The sequence below is a fragment of the Gracilinanus agilis genome, chromosome 3 (assembly GCF_016433145.1).
Source record: "Gracilinanus agilis isolate LMUSP501 chromosome 3, AgileGrace, whole genome shotgun sequence".
NCBI lineage: Eukaryota > Metazoa > Chordata > Mammalia > Didelphimorphia > Didelphidae > Gracilinanus > Gracilinanus agilis.
In genome coordinates this window covers 527,901,789-527,923,700 of record NC_058132.1, presented here as the reverse complement: position 1 = coordinate 527,923,700, position 21,912 = coordinate 527,901,789, and the positions used below count along the sequence as shown (strand labels likewise).

General features: G+C 35.3%; 1 protein-coding gene across 6 annotated transcripts in view; it reads left to right on the top strand.

Moving 5' to 3' along the window:
* Positions 1-3,323: 3,323 nt before the first annotated feature.
* MBNL2 (muscleblind like splicing regulator 2) overlaps positions 3,324-21,912 on the top strand; it is a 57,843-nt gene continuing 39,254 nt past the window's right edge. For 3 of the 6 annotated variants that reach the window (XM_044670563.1, XM_044670564.1, XM_044670561.1), the window contains exons 1-3: positions 3,327-3,444; positions 17,097-17,297; positions 20,498-20,761. In XM_044670563.1, the coding sequence (XP_044526498.1) occupies positions 3,391-3,444; positions 17,097-17,297; positions 20,498-20,761 (519 nt within the window). In that variant the 5' untranslated portion in view covers positions 3,327-3,390. Of the gene's footprint in view, positions 3,445-17,096; positions 17,298-20,497; positions 20,762-21,912 lie in introns of all 6 variants that reach the window. The other 3 variants (XM_044670562.1, XM_044670565.1, XM_044670566.1) reach the window with 2 other exon arrangements.

The window sequence follows — 21,912 nt, the reverse complement described above, 5'->3', positions numbered from 1 at the left end:
AATATCAAAATAGGTCCCACCTCCTATCACAGAAACCAACAAGAAACTAATGTATGCCTGGACGATGCTGCAGCATCTGTAAGCATCCATCATGTTGTCATCAACAATTTTTATTTTTCTCCGATCGGTAGTCCATATTCACTTACAAAGTCAACTAAATAATACATAATGCCCCCAAAGATCTATATTCTTTCTCAGCTAATAATTCTTGCTGCCCCATCTATTCTGCCATGAAAGGCAAAATTGCACTTTATCCTGACTGGGAATAAAGAAGGCACTTTAGGAAGTTGCATTAATTCTCATGGTAACAGAGTTCCATTAAAAAATTACTGACCAGTTCAGTGTACAAATTGGTGTTTGCAAGCAAAAGCTGCTTTTCAGCCCCAAACAGATTTTTTTTTCCCTTCTCAATGTTTCTAACACAAAAGCGAACAAAAAGATTAGCCTTCATACAATGACATTAGGAGTCAGCTCTGAACAGGTAAACTGATGTAGAGAAATAGAACTCATTCTATTCCTCCTCTCTGGAATTCTATGTTTTTTCTAATGTGTTTTCATTCATTTCACTCATAAGTCTGTATAAGCCTTAATGAATATTTGGAGGTATAGAGAGAGAGGGGAGAAGTAGGCAATTGTGTACATCAGGGGATCATCGTGGACAGGAAGGGAGGTGAATCCTGGTCTCCAAAGTATTGAATGCTGCTCTTTTGGGTGGGAAGGTGGGAATCCCATATTCAGTACCAGCCTCATCTTTTCCATACATAGATTGCATCCTGCTGCAGAGCTCTTTCTAGGAGATTCTCTTCTTTCATAAAAACAGGCCCTCTACATTTGAGTACAGAACCTGTCATTGTGTCGGGAAGATCAGTCAAGCCCAGCAAAATTGTAGGCTGCCCAGAAGTAAGCCAAGTCCGTGTAAAGCGTGTCAACAACTATAGATATTAAGAATTGACAACAGGAGTCTTATTTACTATTCTTTCTGCACATCAGGTAGCTGTGAGTGTTCTTATTCCCACTTAACGGGGAAATAAACCTAGGCTCTGAGATGAAGCTGATGAGAAACCGATGAAGGATTTAATGACTTAAGCACAGATATCCTTTAGGTGCCCTGCTGCCTATCACATGCCTGACCAGTGGTCACGCAGTCCCACCTTGAACACTAATTTGTGCATGAATTTCAAATATAAATACGAGGACATAAAATATTAATGCAGTGCAAAAAATGTTTCCGAGGACAAATTTCCACAATTCCAACTTTACAGTAATTAAATAAACCTGCTACATTTTATCTGAATGATGCTAGCATTTGTATTTTTTTAAAGTATTCTTATTGACAGTAAAAAAATACATCATTAGGTAAAAGGATCTTACAAGACAGCCTAATTCTGATTATTGCATGTTCTTAAGCTTCCATAGTACAAACAGAAATTCCATTGCTATGAACACTCCTTCCATTGATTCAGATTAATAATAGATTGGTAATAATTAATAATATAATAACTAATGATTGATAAATTGGCCACTATGTGTTTCCATAGTAAAAAAAAAAAAAACAACAACAAAACAATGCTTAAACTGTGCTACTCCAAAATAGAATGATTTTAGATAATAGATGCAAATCATGACCTGGCCTCTGCTCAAAACTTTTCCTGATCGATGGCACCTCCCAGAACTTGCCCTTCACTAGCATTGCTTTAAGGGCTCTAAGTAATTCTAATCAGTTTACAGAAAGTACTCTGACCTGTCTGTTGAAAAGTGGCATAACTGTACCCTACCTCATCTTTTCTTTTTTTGTTGTTGTTACTTATTTTTTAAACTTTTTTTAACCATTGTTGAAAAGTGGCATAACTGTACCCTACCTCATCTTTTCTTTTTTTGTTGTTGTTACTTATTTTTTAAACAATTTTTAACCATTGTTTTCTGACATTTTCCAATTCAGATTCTCCCTCCCTCCCTAAGAAAATAGTCTGATATAGGTTATACCAGTGCTTACATGCAATACATATATCCATATTCCCCAATGCCATGCCAGAACACATATCACACCTATAATAAAAAAAAAACCTCATGAAGGAAATAAAGTAAAAGATTATGTGCTTTGATCTGCTATCAGTTTCCTCTTTGGCCTTGGATAGCATTTTTTTTATTGTTGAGTTCCTTGTGGTTATCTTGGGATCCTGTTTTGCTGATAATAATTCAGTCTTTCATAGTCGGTGACACTGTTCTGGTTCTGCTCACTTCATAGAAGTCTTTCCAGATTTTTCTGAACTTATCCTGTTTGTAATTTCTTATGCCACAAAATAATATTCTGTTATAACCATAGATCACCACTTGTTCAGTCATTCTCCAATGGATGGAAACCCTTTTTTTTTTTAACCCTTACCTTCTGTCCTGGAGTCAATACTGTCAGGGAAGAAGAGTGGTAAGGTTTTGGCAATGGGGGTTAAGTGATTTGTCCAGGGTCATACAGCTAGGAAGTGTCTGAGGCCAGATTTGAACCCAGGACCTCTCGTCTGTAGGCCTGGCTCTCAATCCACTGAGCTACCCAGCTGCCCTCAGATGGACACCTTCTTGGTTTCTAATTCTTTGCTACTACAAAGAGAGCTGCTAAAAATATTTTTGTACAAGTGAATCTTTTTTTCAGATCTCTGATCCCTTTGAGATGTAGACCCAGTAGTGGTATTGCTGGGTCAAATGGTTTTATGGCCCTTTGGGCAGGGTTCCCTATTGATCTCCAGAATGGTTGTATCTATTCATAGTGCCACCAGCACTTATATTAAGGTTTCAATATTCCCACCTCCTCTCCAACATTTGTTATTTTCCTTTTGGCCATATTGGCCAGTCTAATAGGTGAGAGTTATTTTCTCAAAGTTGTTTCAATTTGTGTTTTTCTAATCAGTAGTGATTTGGAGCATTTCCTCATATGACTTTAGAGAGTTTTAATTTCTTCTTCTGAAAACTGCCTGTTCATACCCTTTGATCATTTATCAGTTGCTCCTGCATCATTTCCATTCCTTACAATATTCACCTGGAGCAGGAGCTCTTTTTAGCCCATCTGAAACAATGTACTACACCCACTATGTTTTCCATTTGGATATCTCAACAGTAAAGTCAAGAAAATTCTCCTCTGGAGCAGGTCTACAGTTCGATGTTGTGTCCCCCTCCGAGTGCTATGAGGGGGCCATGTTCCTGGGGCCATCACAGACTTTGGTAAAACGGCAATACCAAGCTGCTTTTAAAAGCTTTAATTTTTCTTTTTTTGGCATGTTTCTTTTGTAGGGTCGTTGCTCAAGAGAGAACTGCAAGTATCTTCACCCACCAACACATTTAAAAACCCAACTAGAAATTAACGGGAGGAACAATTTGATCCAACAGAAAACTGCAGCGGCGATGCTTGCCCAGCAGATGCAATTCATGTTTCCAGGAACGCCACTTCATCCAGTTGTGAGTACATTTTATCCACCAATGGATAGGGCTGATGCTCAAAATGTGGGGATAATCAGGGCCATATTAACCTAAATACTGTGTCCTCCAAATGCTGACACTTTAATTACAACCAAAGTTAATATATATACCTGGGTACAATGATTCTTAAACATTCTATTAATAATTATCTCCCTATTTTGCACTTACCAATGTAAAATAATGAATAAAAACATAATTTCAATTGTTCTTCAAATAGAACAAACAAAACCCTTAAAAACCACAGTTTAAAAAGGATAATTCTAAACTACATCAAAAAAGACTTGGCATAAATTCCATGTGCCAACAATCAAGAAATGGCTGTTCTATTTATTTATTTCATCTACATATTATTTTCTTGTGGTTTATTAGAAAAGTGAAAGCTGAAAATGGGAATTTAGTGGGGAATTTGGTAAACCTTATTCCTCGCAGTATTTATCTTCAGTATAAACTTGGTCTGTTTTATTACCATTGACTTCAAACTTTAGGGGACAACTGCTTTTCCTTCCATTAACCTTTTCACTCTATTAGATTGTAAACTTCTTGAGGGCAGGGACTATTTTCTCTATTTTTGTCTCTCAAGCGCTTAGCACCTACTATGTGCTTAATAAATGTTTACTGAATGATTTATTGGTTAATTGATCGAAAAGTCAGAGAAACTAGATTCCAAATGCTGCTCTGTTATTTAAAAGTCACACTTTATTTGAACTTCAGTTTCATAGATTTAATGCTGGAAGACTCCCCAAAGGCCATCTCTAGCCCATTCTCCTCATTTAGCAAATGAGAAAATTGAAGAACAGAGAGGTAAAGAGACTTGCCCTGAGTGACAGAGCTTCTGAGTATGAGGCAGGAATTGAAAGTGAAGTGTCTGTGACTCCCACTCCCGAGCTCTCTCCACTTCTCTTTAGATAAGAGAGGGTTGGATTAGATAAATCATCTCAGGTCTCTTTCAGTTCTAAACTCCACAGACCAATGCTTTATAGAAAGAATGTCAATATTTGGAATGTTCTTTTGGTAGTATCAGAGGCATATGTAGAGACATAAAGACGGCAGACCATGAAAGGAAAATTAAATTGTGGATTAGTCCCTGAAAGGTAAACAATGCCATAAAGAAGGTCTTCCTCATCTCCTCTACTACAAACATAATCCCATCTTTTAGGGATCATTCTCTGAGGATGTGGTAAGAGAGGAGCTCCAAGGCTCAGTGCCTAGGAGTAGGGGATGAAGGGAAAGAAAGGCACTAAGCTTATAAACACTTACTTTGTAAAATGTATGTTCATCCCCTTTTACATAATGTTTGAAAGCACTGATTTTCCCTAAAGAGCTGTCAGTTGTTTTCAGGGATGCAAATAAGATATTGACAGAAGGAGTATATTTGACCCTAGTAAGTTTGATTCATGTTTATGAATTGTTCATTTGGGGGAAAAAAAAGACCAATTTGAAAAAAACACAATTATGGGAATCTTTGGAGGTTTGAAAGCAAAGCACACACACAAAAGGCCCTATTGTTAAAAAGAAATCAGTCTTTATTGTGTGAAAAATTACATATTACTGAAAGTCCCCAAATTAAAATGATATGCTTTGGATAGGAATATTTTTTTTTTTGTTGCGGATTAGCTGCTTTAGTCCATCCCTAAACTCTATGTGCCTGTGTGCAGCACAAAGTGCTTAAGATTATAGAGCAATCCTGCCTGGGCTAAGGAATATGTAAGCCCTGCCTTCCTCTTCTGATAATGTTGTTGGGAGCATTATGATAATTTTTTTCCTGTGTTAAGTGCTTCTCACTTTCATTTTTCCAGCTATAGCATCCCCTTTATCCATTTGAGTAAGTGCTGCCTAATCCAGTTACCAGAAGCCTGTGATTAATTTCATATTGACTGAGCATCACATTTGCAAGATGTTGAACAGGGCATACAAAAGACAGCCCTGGTTTTATCAGATCAGAGGTTCCAATTATGATGGGAACAGATACAACTTTCTATTTTAAAATCTTTCCAGTTTACCGGAAAGCTAGAAGAGTTAAGTTGGGGGGTGGGGGGAAGGGGTAATGTATGGGAAGACAAAGTTCTTGTTCTTATTTCAGCAATCTGACCCAAGAGGAATGATTTGTGGAAATTCTAGACTTTGAAAGATGAGATAGCATGCATTTGTTGAGTAGGAGGTACAGAGGATAAAATGAAGAAGAAAAAAAAAATGGAGATTTCACTTAATGGCAACCAAGTAGATGATTTTAAAGTTGGTGAAAATAGCAGTCTCAAAATCCTTGAGTTGACTTTTATCACTATTCTTTCTGTCTGTGTGTTTCTCATTGGTTTAATCATTTCCTTTATAAGCTTAGATAATAGTGTTGTCTACTTTACTTGCTACCACCCACAACTATAGATATTCATCCCCTTCTTCCATTTCATTCATTGTCCTTGTTTAGTCTTCTTCTTGCCCCTGTGGACCACAGTATGCCAATACTCCCCGTGGGGTTTTCTTGGCAAGGATACTGAGGTAGTTTGACATTTTCTTCCCCAGTGGATTAAGGCAAACCAGAAGTTAAGTGACCTACCGAAGGCCACACAGCAAGTAAGTTTCTGAGGCTGGATTTGAACTCCTCTTTGTGACTCCAAGCCCTGCACTGTATCCACTGAGCCACTTGCTCCTGTGTTTTTTACTTTTAATCATGAATGTATTCCTGCTCTGCATTTTCCTCCACTTCTGATTTTCCAGATTTTACTTTTATGTACAGCCATTCCTTTCCCTTTTTTCTCTTGCCTTAGAATGAGTCTGATCCATGGGTCTTCACTGGTTCTAGTAGCAAGGTTCCCTCTGGAATATCACCACAGGTTTAATTCTGAAAGCTGGGTGCTTAAAATTGTAGCAGTCCTGGGAGGCAAGAGTCCATCTCAAGTCAGTATCCATTGGAAATACCCTGGAGCTAAGATACCTCTGTCCACCCAGGAAAAGGGGTTAATCTTAAGAGTTAAGTTGAGGAGACCACACAAGATGGGGAAGGAAATGTCCAAAATCTCATGAATTAGTCCACAATTATTTTTATTCCTCTAAGCATTTTCTTTTTTCCTGACTTTTCTAGTCAGTTGTGATTGTTCTCAATTTAGAAGTTTTTTATTTGGAATAATAATAATATTATATTATAATAATATTTTATATAATGATTAATATGATATAATTTGTATGGTATAGTAATATATTATTATGCATTACATATATAATATATAGCATTATAACTTGAATGACATTTATGATGAAAATGTAGCATGCAAAGCACTGTTTACATATGTTATCTTATTTGACTTTCACAATTCTACAGGGTAAGTTAAGTTCCATTATTCCCATTTTATAGATGAGGAAAAAACTGAAAGGTAGAGTGCCCATTGTGTCACACAGCTAGAGTCTAAGACAAAATTGAAACCCAGTTTTTCCTGACTTCAAGTCTATGATAGTACCTAGCTTCTAATTGAATGATAATGTCATTATTTTATTTGTTATTCAGCCCTTTCTGACTCTTAATGACCCCATGGACTTGTCTGTGAGGTTTTCTTGGCACAAATATTGGAGTGCTTTGCCATTTCCCTCTCCAGTGTGTCCTCAATTTACAATTGAGGAACTGAGGCTATTTTATTTATCCGATTTAATTAAATCAACAATTTGTGAAGTTAAGAGGCATTGTAGAATACTGGAATAAAGTGATGGACTTTAGAAGTCAGAAGATCTGGGTTCTAGCCTCAGTGCTGTGCCTAAGCAACTATGGAGTTTCAGCAAGTTATTCCTGGTTGGATCTAGTTTCCTCATCTGTGAAATAAGGGGGACTGAACCAAATGATGTCTAAATTTATTTCTAGATCCAAATATCTATGACGCACTTCCATTTGGTAGGTTCATCATATAAAATTGGGGGAACTATCTTCCAAACTGTGTTAGGAGGGCAACAACTAGAACCCAAGAAACATTTACATTGTTTTCATTTATATAAAACAAAAAAAGCAGATTTCTGGATATTTCTCTTTCATAGACCATATATAGGATTATTTAATGAAAATAAAAATCTATTTTTAAAATCATAATGACTCTAGTTCTAAAAAGAGAATGTCTTGGTTTAAAGTTAAAAACATCTATGTATGTTTAATCCAGGTCAATGCAAGGAACTTAAAATGCAACATTAGGCATCTAATTTGGTGTAAGCCTTCATTTTTTCTCTTATTTGTTTTGGCAATATCCCTAGATAGTTTATAGCCTATCTTTTCTTTTAAAAACTTTTTAAAAAAATGAAATAATGTAACCATGTTAAAAATGAATATTAATAAATGTTTAAAAAAATGAAATACTTCTCTTAAAAAATATGGTTTCCAGTATTATTTAACTAGAAAGTATAATCACTATTTCATAATGACATATTTAAAATTTACATTTAAATGGCCATTTTGTAGAATTTAAAAATTTTTAAATCTTTAAAATAAAAAAAATGTAAGTTCAGGTTTTCATTTGTTTGTTTCGTGCCTGGATCTCCCCATCTTGCATAGGCTGAAAGGGGCCCAGTTTCACAACTGATCCAAACAAGAGCTTTTACTAGTTCTGTTCTGGACCTGGGCTGCTTCTCTCCCACCAAGGAGAGTTATCACCCTATCAGTCATGGAATTTGTGAGGACACTCAAATAAATGGCTGTAGTCTCTTGAATCTGAGAACATTTGAGCTCAATTAATCCACCAGCCTCAGCATCCCTAGTAGCAGGGGCTATAGGCATGAGCCCCGCTACTCCCACCCCATTAAAAACTTATAAGTCCATTTTTCAAGCTCTGTCTTCTCTGCAAACAAATTAATCCAGGACCTGGGAACTTGAGAAACAGAAAATACTTAGAAAATATAAACAAATATAAATAAATGCAAGAGTGGGCATCTAATTTGGTGTTAGCCTTCATTTTTTCCTCTTCTTTGTGTATAAGCTGGTACTGAATTATGAACTGACCATCCTACTGAGTTTGCAAATATAAACAAAAAGAAAATATAAACAAAAAACTTCAATAATAATTTGTGAAAATCAAGATACTTGACATAATAATAGTGTTATAGCTCCAGCAGATAGTCACTGGTTAGACATTTGATTCATTATTTTTTCTTTTAAGCATTTTTCTTGTGTTAAGCCAAAATCCTCTATTTCTTTTTTTTTTCCCCCTTCAACGCTCTAATACAGACCACAATAATAATTGTAGCTTAGATGTCAACTCAGACAAACTGCTCACAACTCAAAAATCTCTTCTTTCATTCTAGCTGATATCCCTTTCAATCTTTCTCGGTGGTAGAAATAAGGAGTATGCTGGAAAATATTTGATGACTGGCTCTCCAGGAGGAAAAAAAAACAACCTAGGGCATACTTTTAAATTATTTAAAATATTTAAATTATTAACATTTTCCCCGTCGCTTTTTAAAAGTCTAAATAGTCCACAGAACAATAAATCATGTCCTGATTTGTCCCCATTTGCCTGTTTCCTAGATGCTACAGAACACCCTGAAATTTTAAAAATTAGGCCTTGTGAGCTGGCTCCATCACGCCATTGGAGAGGAGTCATCTCCCATGGTTACCTTCTGTGCACATCTCTGGATCCAGGAGTATGTAGCACAGATCTCCAGAGCTTTCTGGGGCGTCAACAACTCCATGGCCTTAATAAAATCATTTTACTGAAAATGGCTGCCTAGAATACTAGATTTTCTGCTGTCTGTGATTCTGGGATATCTTCCTAGGTTTTTGTGGATGATAGTCCTAAAGCAACCCCAGGAATCTATGAAGAATGCAAGTCTCCTATCGAGATGGGGTTGGAACCATGCTCATTGGAAGGCTTGCTTCATGGCTTACAAGAAGGGTTTCTTTAGGTGTCATCAAATAAAGGAGCTTCCTTTCTAAGTAACTTAGTGAAGGGAATCAATTAGGGCAAGATACAAAAGCTTGCTGTTCCTGAGAAGCACTCTAGCGATTGCTCCCATAATGATATTCCATTAAATTTAATTCAACAGTATTTATCAAGCACATACCATTTATCTTATTCAACTAAACTCCAACTTAATAAGAAAACAGTGTTTATTAAGTACCTGCTGTTTATCTAATAACCAATTAAATTCAATTTAACAATACTTATTAAGTTTTAAGGTGGAAAAAATGGCATAGCACTTGCCCCCAAGGAGCTTACAGTCTGCTTAAGGGGCTACATATAGCATGTATATTTTTAAAAAAGTATGAATTTGGGAAGACTCAGTGCTGAGACTTTTATTTAGAGTTGTCAGTCCTCTAGTAATGAATAAAAGAGATCAACTTTTAAAGACCATATTTTCAGAGGCCAATCTCCTAGGTACCTTCCAGCTCTGATACTCTATGATTAAATCATTTCTCATTCACTTAATTTTTCCTGTAAGGATCATTAGGTTGCTCTGTTTGATAAATATGAATCTCCTTAGAGAGACAAAATAATATTCTAGAACTTGATGTCCTAAATTGATATCCTTTTACCCACAAATGGCACCATTTTGCGGGAATCTTTCTTCCATGTGGCCCCTGGGCAAGACATTTTCCAAGGGAATGGACATTCATTTTCATGCTTCATCATTCAGTTTTACTAGTCAGCTGATGGTCAGTGAACAGTCATCTCTCTACTGTTGCATTTATCAAGAAAGCATGTATGATCTTAACTTAGATAAGAGATTTAACTTAGATAACAGAGGATCGTTGTTAAGGTGATATCTTGTAATTCCAGTTGAAAGATTTGTGCCACATATCAAATTAATTTCTTTAATCAATAAACAATAAACACAATAGCACCTTGTATTTTCTGCAACTTTAGGTCTAGTCCATGATCTGCCCTAGAGTAAAAGTGTAAATTCATGGCTCACAACACTACCTAGTAGAGCTTGAAGCAGATTAAAATATATATTTGATACATGTATAAAATATACAAACACACACATATATAAAATATTTATTTTATGTACACTTTATATTAAAATCATATATATTTATACATAATTATGCATGTTATATATTTAAAATTTATATACATATATAATAAATAAATAAAATATATATTAAAATATAATTGGGAAACATCTAACAAGACAAAACAAAACATGGATAATATTAGTATTTAAAATTAATTTAATAGGTGTACTTCAAGGATACTTATATATAATTTACTTGTCCCTGTTTCTATTTGAGTTTGATACCACTGCTTAGAGAATCATTTGTAAGACCATGCTCATTCCCTCTTTAATATTTGCACACTAAACCCATTATCCTTCTCCCCAAACCCTCTTTTCTTCCAGACTTCCCAGTTACCCTCAAAAGCACCACCATCTTTATGATTGCCTTGGACTTCCCATCTGGATGTCATCCTTCCTCCTCAGTCCCTCTCACTCCCCATATCCAATTGTTTGCCAGTTCTTCTTGATTTTTACCTTCATAACACTTCTTCTTGGGCTATCTTCTCTACTTTGCCATTGCCCCCACCTTGGTAGAAGTCTTCATTCCCTCATCCCATGACTCTTGATGTAGCCCGCTGATTGGTCTTTCTGACCCAAGCCTCTCCTCCTTCCTCCATTCAGCTGTAAAATCGATTTTCCTAAAGCAGAAGACTGACCACATCACCCCACTCCTTCCATCCAACCCTGATGGCTCCCTGTTAACTCTAAAATCTAATGGAAAATCCTCCATTTTGCTTATAAAGCCCTCCATAACTTGTCCTCTGCTCCCCTATCCATTATGGAACCTGAGGTCCAGTGACCGTGGTGTGCTGGCTATTCTCCCATACACCATTTTATCCCCTGTGTATTTTTACTTGTTGTCTCCCAAGCCTGGAATTGTCTCCTCCTTCATCTCTGCTGTCCAGCTTTCCAGGCGAGGAAGGGAGGCTTCAGCAAAATTCCCACCTTCTGCAAGAAATTTTCCCTGATTCCCCTTTTTGCTAGTTTCTTCCCTCTGTTGATTATCATCAATTTATCCTGTATTTATCATATTCGTTTATAATTATTTATATGTCCTTCCCATTAGTCTCCTTTAGAGCAGGGATTCCGTTGTGCTTTTATTTTTTATTTTTTTGTATCTTCTGCTCTTAACATCATAATTATCATTATATAATATATTATTTATAACACAATAATACAATATATAAATAATACAATATATAGCTACAATAAAAAGGTGTTTGATGAGTGTTAATTGACTGATGATTTTTTTCAGAATACTTTGAATTTTCACATAGATAATTTTAAAGATTTCATAAAGATGTGTAGCTGGGCTCATGAGAACCTCTTTTGAGGGAATTAATATTATTCTTCTTTTTTTTCCCGTTCTTTGCATTCTTTCCCTTCTTGTGATATCTTTTATTTATTTTTATTTTATTTCCCTCCCAATGACATGTAAACAGTTTCCAGCATTTTTAAAAAGAATTTTAAGTCTTGAAGTTGCTTCCTCCCCCCACCTCCCAAGATGGCAGACAGTCTCATATAGATTTTACATGTGCAACCTTGTGGGATCTTTTAAAAAAACAACAACAACAACACTTTTAGTGCTCTAAAGATTGAATTGCATCCAACAAGGTTTTCCTCAGTATGTAGTTAGTTTGCTCCAGCTGTTCTTCCTGATTTCACCTCCCTAAGTACTGTTTTCACTTTTTTTTTTCTCCAAGCATGTTGGAGAATGAGATGTTTAGGTTCAAATGTGGTAATTCATACACTGCTGATGACAAAATAAATCACTATATAATTATGAAATGTCTGAGTAAACTCTGGTATGATGTGAATATTGTGGAATATTATACTAGAACATAAAGAACAGCAAATATGAAGAATTCATGGAAAGACATACAAAAGTAATTCATCAGGAAAGAAATAGAACTAAAAGAACATAACTACAAAAACATAAATACAGCCGACAGTTAGAGGCAAAAACAACCACCAGCACCTTCAGGTCCTAGGTAAGGAATAATTTTGTTATCATACCAGCACAAGTAAAGCACACATCCTACCTCTCTGTTAACTAATGATAAAAGTCCCAGATAATAGGACCAGCGATCATAATCACAGTATCAAATAGTTTTGCTTAATTTGGGGGAGGGAATTTATTTTGTAGTGAGCTTTTGTTCAAACCCATGTTTCAGAAAAATTTACAGATCTTATCAAGTGGTCATCTGTATTTTTCCTAATGATTATTGAAAAGATACATGTAAATGAGATCAATGATTATCATCCACGTTGGCAACAACTTCATAAACTTTTATCATTTGATTTAACAACAGAAAGATGTAGGTTTCTAAATGATTATTCAGTGAAATCCATAGCAAAGAGATTTCCACTCTGGAAACAGAAAATAAATATTGCCTAGGTTATGACATGAATGCCATCAAATTGGGTCATCACTGTTAATATGATGAAAAAAATATTTCAGAATAATAATTATGGGAGTCTAGAATTGAATAGGATGCAGAATGGATATTTGTGATTTCAATGACACTCTACCCACTACCATAAAAGCCATCAACTTAATAACACCATTTCCCAGTCGTGTTTTGCATCTGCTTAAGACAAGACAACATGATCTCAGTGTATTTAAACTTATAACAAACCCAAAGGGGAATGTGAATTTTTTTATGTTGGACCTAAGAAGACATCTTACTACTAACAACTCTAGTGAGAGGAGAGACTCAGAAACATTCCTGAAAAAAGAAAGGAAAAAAAAAAAAAAGAAAAATTGGAAAAAAATTTCAAGAATGAAAGACAACAGATGGGAAGATAAAATGGTATCACTTCAATGTGGATCAAATCAGAGGAAATATAAATTGCATTAGATAAATCATCATTTAGAAATTTATGAAAAAATGCGGACAAGAATTGCAAAGAATGAGAAAGTGTGGAAGTACTATAGGGGAAATAACCAAGCGAGTGAAACCACAAGTATTACATAGTACCAGAGTGAGGTATAATATGGATTAGGGGGATAGTTTGGGTGTGAATCCAAAATAGAACAAATTCTCCTAAAATACGGTTTTCTAGATGTGAGCTAAAAAAAGATGAGGGGGGGGCAGAGTTGAGAAGGAAAGGTTTGTCTAGTTAAATAGGAGATCGTCAGCAACTGCAAAAAATGGGGAGGGGAAAGGAAAGACACTGACTACCATCATTTCCTAGGGAAGTCTGACATAAAATAATCACTCTATGAAAGGAGGCCAGCAGAGTTCGCAAAATTTTGCAAATAATGTCATTATTCAATGGAGGAAAATGGCAGCCAATAGCAATATTGGTTTAGGATACAATTTCACCTGGAAAACACTTTGGAAAAGAATTATAGAAATATTACATCATGATAGCAATGGAAGAAAAAATGAGCCTGTTGAAAGTGTGTTATGGAGAACAAGTAAGCCACATTTTTCTGAGAGAATTTGTAGATGAAACAGGACAACAGATGTAGAATGGAACAGATACGCTGGCACTTGTAGCTGTCTGTTTTCAACAGTAAAAGGAGTGGAATTCCCACCTTTGGACTCCGCTGTCTCGGGACCTGTTATACCAGGCGAGAAAATGACAACAGCATTTAAGATTAAGTGTGAGGACCTGATCAAGTAATGCCTTTTAAAAAAGAAATCTGCTGAAGGTAACAGTTTTAAAGACAAAGAAATCACTTCTCAAACTATGTTAAGAAGCGAAAGATTCCAAAAGAATGGAAAACATCATGATTGGTGCTTTTATTTTAAGGGGAAAAAAGGGGAGGTGGGGGAAGGATTTGAATGAGATGACTTCAAAGTTCCTTTATAACTTTTAAAAGATTCTGGGGCAACTGGTTGGCTCAGTGGATGGAGAAGTAGACCTAGAGATCTGGGTTCAAATCTGGCATCAGACACATCCTACTTGTGTCACCCTGGGCAAGAGACTTAACCTCAAATCTCCTTTATTCAATTACTATAGAATTTAGTGATTAGCCAAAGGTTTTAGAAGATATAATAATATAATATATTTTAATATAATATATTTAAAATAACAATATATAATAATATCTTTAAAATAATATAATATATTTAAGCAATATATTAATATCATATCTAATTTTTAAATGTAATATATTATAATAAAATATATAGTGATATAATAAATATATAATAATATATAATGCAATATTTCATGAGCCATATCCATGGTGCCCAGGAAGTTAAAGCCTTTTAAAGTTCACAAAAATCTTACTCCTTCACAGTCCACATTTATTCTAAGTAACTGTGATTTTTTAAAATGGAACTGAATTATAGTTATGAGAACTATAAAATAACTATTGAAAACCCACAAGTTTTTAAAAATTATTATGATTTAGATGGATGAGAAACACACACATAGAAATAAACTAAATTTTGAAGGAAAAAATAGCAAATGAAAGAAGAGTTAACCACTGTTTCTTTCCCATGCCGAAAGTCTACACAAAAACTTCTTCCCCAAGTAAATCTTACGTCTGAATTTTCAAGATCTGGAAGATTCTTGTGAGAATGCTGAGGCAGCAGCGCTGACAAGTATGGTTATAATTAGCTCAGCCAGCACCCAGTTACTGCAGTAAGGACTTCTTCCGTCTCCCACAGGAGTAAAGAAAATTTTATAAAATAGAAAGGATTTATTTTCTTCTACCATATCCATTTGAAATCCATTTGCCCAGATAATTTGGTATTCGTTAAAAAGAAGAAGATTTTATTAACTTTTTATATAAAAAGAACCTATTGTAAGTTTCCTATATAGCATGACTCAGGAGCTCTTTATCAAAGATTTCCAGGCCAATGTACTAATACATTTTTTCTTCCTTCAGTTAATTTATATTATTCTATATGTACTTTATATTTACTGAATTGATACTGAATGACTCCTCCAGTAGGATTTCAGAATCCCCAGCACCTAGCACAGTACCTTCCACAGAGCAAACTTAACTAAATATTGAATTGAATTAGCTTAAATTGATAAACTGAAACATTTATTAAGAAAATCATGCAGACAGTGAGTGTTTAACAGTGGAGCTTAAAAATTTATGTTTTCCTGTGAACTACATATTATTTCCCCTAAGGGCAGCAGATTTGATTTTTTTTTAATATTCAAATTTTACAACTGTTTAGATGACGCTTTAAAAAATTCATCCCTCTTGATATTCTTAAATAAATTTTGGAGCATTGCTCATCAACCAGCATGAAACAAAGTAGCATATGAGGGCTGTTTAAGGGATAACATACACTATGGTGATTATTCTGTTGACAGTATATCAGACCTCTTCTGGCAAATAAACATCCTCTCTCCCCATTTCTTTTTCAAAGGAAGTGACTGGATCCAGAGAAAGCTGAATTAGAATTTAAAATTCAGTCAATCAACAAACTTTTTTTATTGAGTTTCCTTGGGGGCAGCTAGGTACCTCAGTGGATTGAGAGCCACCAGAGGTCCTGGGTCCTGGCAAGACTTCACTCTTATTGCCTGGCCCTGAACACTTTTCAGCCTGGGAACCAATATTGGTTCTAAGACAAAAGAGATGGACTAAAAAAAATAACAGCATTCAACAGTTTGAAATGATAAATGACAGTGAAATTTATCTTTTTCTTATTTCTTTGCATGAATAACTACCCCCCTTTTGCATTCTTAGATTTTTAAAATTTTTTTAATTCTTTGAATCTATTTTTAAGAAAAAAAAATTTAACAGGATGAGCCAAGTTCAGAGGTGCTAGCTTGGATTTAGTTTTCACTAAAAAAAAAAACAAAACAAAAAAAACCCTCTAGCAGAATGGTTGCTTTTAAGTCATGTAAGACTCTTTGTGACACCATTTTGGGATTTTCCCGGCAAAGGTATTGCCATTTCTTTCTCCAACTAATTTTGACAAATGAGGAAGTTGAAGGGAACAGGGTTATTAAGTTTCTTGCCCAGGATCACACCCCTAGGAAGTATATGACCCTGGGCAAGTCACTTCACCCTCACTGCCCGATCCTTAACTTGCCTTGGAACCAATACATGGTATTTATTCTAAAATAGAAGGAAAGGGATTTTAAAAATAAGTAATATAATAAATATTATAAAATATTGTTTATATTTAATAATAAATAAGAATGTATAATTCATAATATAAAATATCATGTTTAACAATAAATAACAATGTATAATACATAACATAAAATATTGTCTTATTTAATAATAAATAACAAAGTATTATTTGTATTTAATAATAAATAATATAAAATATGGCCTATATTTAATAATAAATAATGTATAATAAAGTATTGTTTGTGTTTCATATTAAATAACAATGTATAATAAATAATATAAAATATTTTTATATTTGATCTTAAGTAATAACAGTATATAATTAATTAAAGTCTGGGGCTAGATTTGAACTCATAAAGATGAGTCTTCCTGATTGCAAGCTCCATGCTCAACCCACTACACTACCTAGTTAACCCAGAACTGTGTATGCCCTTAAAAGCTGTTATTAAATCCTCCTTAAGACAAATGAAAATATGCATCTAATGGATTAATAAAATTGTATTCAGTTGTCATTTGCTAGCTTTTTCAAAAGAATGTTGTTGTTATTGTTTTTATTTGTAGGAAAAGGTATCTATTTCTTTTCTTATATGTTGTCTTCATTTCACAGCCTACGTTTCCTGTAGGTCCAGCACTAGGAACAAATGCAGCAATTAGTTTTGCTCCTTACTTAACACCTGTAACCCCTGGAGTTGGGCTAGTCCCCACTGAAATTCTACCCACCACACCTGTTATTGTTCCTGGAAGTCCACCTGTTACAGTCCCTGGCTCAGCTGCAACCCAGAAACTCCTCAGGACAGATAAACTCGAGGTACTTTCCTTACATTCATGATAAGAAGTCTATTTCTGTGTGAGTAAATGCATAAAGAGTATTAACTCGGGTCTGGTGAAGCATCGATGCCCTCAACCCCCAAAATGACAAACTGGTGTATAGACCTAAGTCTTAAACAGAATCAGACCAGGGGTGAGCTAGAATTTGAATAATAACAAAAACAAGATCCACAGTCTTCCACAGTTCATTTTATGTATATTCTGTCATTGGACACAACAATATTGGGCTTAGTAAATAGAGGAAAATTTAGGAATTTTATAAAAATGTCTTTGGACTAGTACATGTTTAAAAACTAATCTTTGAGGCTGTGGTAAAATATGATTTTAAAACAATTTCAGCACTCGTAATGCATAATCCTATAGTTTTTACTCAAAGAAACCCCAACAAATACTTTATATGTTGAGTTTCCACTTGAATCTGAGCTATAGAATTTATCCATTTATTTTATGTTTTACATTACTTATTGTAGAATTGATTGTGATTATTAAAAATTATATTGACATAATCTGAAAAACAGAAACAAGGAAGGACAAAAGAATTGATTGTGAGTATAAAATATAAATGTTATGATAGATTTACTGAGGAATTCACTTAAATCTACCTCCAATTTTAGTTTCTGTATGTTCTTGTGTAATGCGCTTGGATCTTATGCTGTCCTTAATATTAAATTGTGAGAATATATTCTTTCAACTTGTGTTTGTTTGAGTTAAATACATGCTTGATTATTTGCCTAATAAAGTCTGTGGCAATGTGAGATGTTTTAGAATCCAGACTTTCAGACTGCCCCTATTTAAATAAACATTTTCACAAGGCTTCTATTTGAACCCTGCTTCTCTTTTTTCATTCAGAGTATTAACACAAAGTATATACTTACCTTACTCATACACATCAACGCCCAATGTATATCATAAAATTTCTTCACACACAAAAGTCTGGGAAAAGTTGTTCTGGCCTCATCATTTTCCTCTCAGAACATGTTATCCTAATCTTTGATATTTATGAATCAGATACAATAAGCTAGTAGCTATCATTTGTTTCCATAATCTTCAATATTTATCAATTAGATACAATATGCTAGTTAGGTATCTTGTTAAGCAGGAAGAAAAAAATGTGAGACAGATAGGACTGCCTTTGAAAAAGGTTTACAGATGAAAATTGTGAAACACTAGTGGGAAAAAAAAATAAGGCCCAAACCCTTTTTTTGAGCAAGTCTAATATGCATTAAAAAATATTTGCCTTTCAAAAAACTGCAAAATGTTTTGGGCTCCATCTACTGGCCTCACAAGAGAATTGGTGATGGGCATTGTACAGTCATGGACAGTTTAAAAACGATGAGTTAAACCTTCCATAAATTGCTAATAGACAATAACATAACACAAAGTAATTGAAGTGGCTTTTAGCAAAGCTGGTTTTAATTCATTTCAAGTAAAGAACAAAGCCCAGGACAGCAGAGTCCATTCACCCCTATTATTCTCATTAAAAGCATTTGACCAGTATATATGACTAAAGATTATGTTCTTTCTATTTTTGAAGAAATATCTGTATGTTGTTTAGGGAAAAATCAAAGGAGTTTTTTCCTTCACATGTCACAAGCTAAAAACAGAACGCTAATTAATGTTTCTTCCTAGCAGGAAAGACCTACTCATCCTTTAATGATGTGTTTCCTTTACTCTTCAAACCAGTTTAGCCCATTGGAGATGAAACATTTAATTTCAGAAATGTTTCATTTTTAGGAAGCTTGCATTTCACCAAATACTTTTATATACCAATAAATGTGATCAAGACACAACCTTTAGATTTGAAATCTAAAGATAATTTAAGATTTTATTAGTGTTTCCTTTTAAGCTACTGGCATTAATACTAATAAATACTTTAAAAAATCATTAAGAATTGTTTTCTTAATTCTAAATAAATTTTTGCTTTATTTAGTCAAATGGTGATAATGCAAAATGTTTTGGGAATGATATGTTTTGCTTACTTGCAATTTTGAGATGAGAATTGTAGGGGGGTGGGAAAAACTTTTTTTTCCTCAGTGCTTCCTCTTGAAAGTATTTCCAAAACATATTTATCCACTTTCTCATCTCACCAAATACATTATAGTGAGCATAACTGAATTCAATTCTGATGATTGAGGATCTTATATTTTATCTTATATTATATCTTCATTGGACTTATAATTGTAAATGTCATAGAAGGACGGACCTTAGTGAAGAAAAAAGTAGCTTTATTCCGCATCTATTCCCCGCTTTTATTATGGTATTTTATTATATATTATATTTTATTATAGTATATAGTATAATTTATCATATTATATATAAATTATATTTATTATATGTGTAAGTGGATAGAAACCCAGAGCAAACCATGCAAATGTGGGAGGGCAAAGAAGAGACCCCACATGGTTGAAAGTGAATTCTTTCCCAGGATCCTGATGGTAGCTCATCCTAAAAACAGAGAATTTTGAAATAGTATGTTTAATTGAGGATTGATGGGTTTAGTTGAGTTCCAGTTAAATAAAACTTTAACTTTGGAAAACTTAGTAGCAAATTTGTTGTTGGAATAAAACAAAGATAAAATTTAAATAAATGAATGAAAAGGAAAAGGGGGAGGGAGGAATGAGAGGGGGGAAGAAAAGAAGGAAGGAAGGAAGGAAGGAAGGAAGGAAGGAAGGAAGAAGTAGAGAGGGGAGAAAGAAAGGAAGGAAGAAGTAGAGAGGGAGAGAAAAAGAAAGAGAGAGAGGAGAGGGGAGAGAGAAAGAGGTAGAGGAAGGAAAGAAGAAAAAGAAAGGAGAGAGAGAGGGAAAGAGGTAGAGGAAGGAAGAAACAAGAGAGAAGGAAAGGAAGGTAGGAAGAGAAGGAAGGAAGAGAAGGAGGGAGAGGAAGGAAGGAAGAGGAGAGAGGGAGAAGAAGGAAGGAAGGAACAAAGGAAAGATAGAAGGGAGGGAGAGAGAAAAAGAGGGAGAGGAAGGTAGGAAGAGAAGGAGGGAGAGGAAGGAAAGAAGAGAAGGAGAGAGGGGGAGAGGGAGGAAGGAAGGAAGTTAGTTAGTTAGCTAGCTTTCTTGTCAATGGAATGGAAGAGGCCACCATTAACAAGAGAAAAACCACACCATGCACCCTGTCAGAAAGTATGGCCATGCCGCCCATCATCTTCCATTTCTCACCCTTGCCGTGTGTTCATAGGTGTGCAGGGAGTTCCAGAGAGGAAATTGTGCCCGGGGAGAGACTGACTGCCGCTTTGCCCATCCTTCAGACAGCACAATGATTGATACAAATGACAACACTGTAACCGTTTGTATGGATTACATAAAGGGTCGTTGCATGAGGGAGAAATGCAAATATTTCCACCCTCCTGCACACTTGCAGGCCAAAATCAAAGCTGCTCAGCACCAAGCCAACCAGGCTGCCGTCGCCGCCCAGGCAGCCGCCGCCGCAGCGACCGTGATGGTAAGTGAGCATCTCTCCAGCTTTGCCTTTGCCCACCTTCCCTCTCCCTCTCTCCCCCCTCACGGTCCCCCCCCTAACAGTAGGAGTTTTCCTTAGGCCGCATTCCCTCTGTATTTGCCCTCGAAGTAGCTAGGAAACTGGGAATGCTGCTCTGATTTCTCCCCTACTGTATTAGTTTCTTCGGTGTCTGCCCTTCCTTTGCTACTTCAGCACAATAGCTAAACCCCTTGGGTGTAGAGTGATTAAATGCTTCCTGCTCTCCTCTCCAACTTTATTTCTCGACCTCCAGATTTAAATGGATCAGTTTAGTTTCCTGATAGCAGGGAACGGAGGACGCGGGATACGAGATGATTATCTAACCGTGTTTTGGGGGAAGGTTTGTACGGATGCGGGGGGGCAGAGTTTGGGCTGTCACAAGCGAGGGGCCGGGGCTTTCTGTCTCCAGAGAGCGGGAATCAAAAACGTGCAGCCTAGTAGCGCAATGAAATGAATGAGCTTTGTTCAGTAGCAATGTTGGAAACAAGAAGTCGGACAAAACAAGGCAACTGGCTGACCCACCTTTTTCTGTTCTCCAAAGTTCTTATGATTGTCCTTCCTTAGGCAGGGCATTTTCAAATTCATTTCTTTTGATAGGAGAATTGTGGCCTACCAATGCCTTGCTTTTAACACAAGAAAAGCATAAGCTGTTATATCCCCTTTAAATACATTTCATATGAATTACCTACTGCTACTTAATAAAATAACTCATCAAAAAATGATATGATTCTGTGATTTGGGGTAGACTTATTAAGACGACAATGCAATACACCCATCTCAGGTCCTTGTTTTGTCCTTCAAGCCTCTATTAAAAGTTGCTATTTTTCATGTCTTCCTCATTCTCATTTCTCTTCTCCCTCATCATTTTCTCTAAACTTAATATCTTCCCAAATGCATCTGTATTCATGGATCCATGTCAAAATATTAACTAATATTTCATACTATAGAAAAAAGAATTTTCTTCGGGCAAGAGTATTCTTTGGGGACTACCTTTATAAAAGGAAGTACTATAATCATGAAGTAGTTAGTTACTTCCATATATGAAAAAATTTTGTCAAATTTTATATGCTTAGAAACTTTTTTCAAAGTGATAACCACTTTAGTTTCATCTTTCT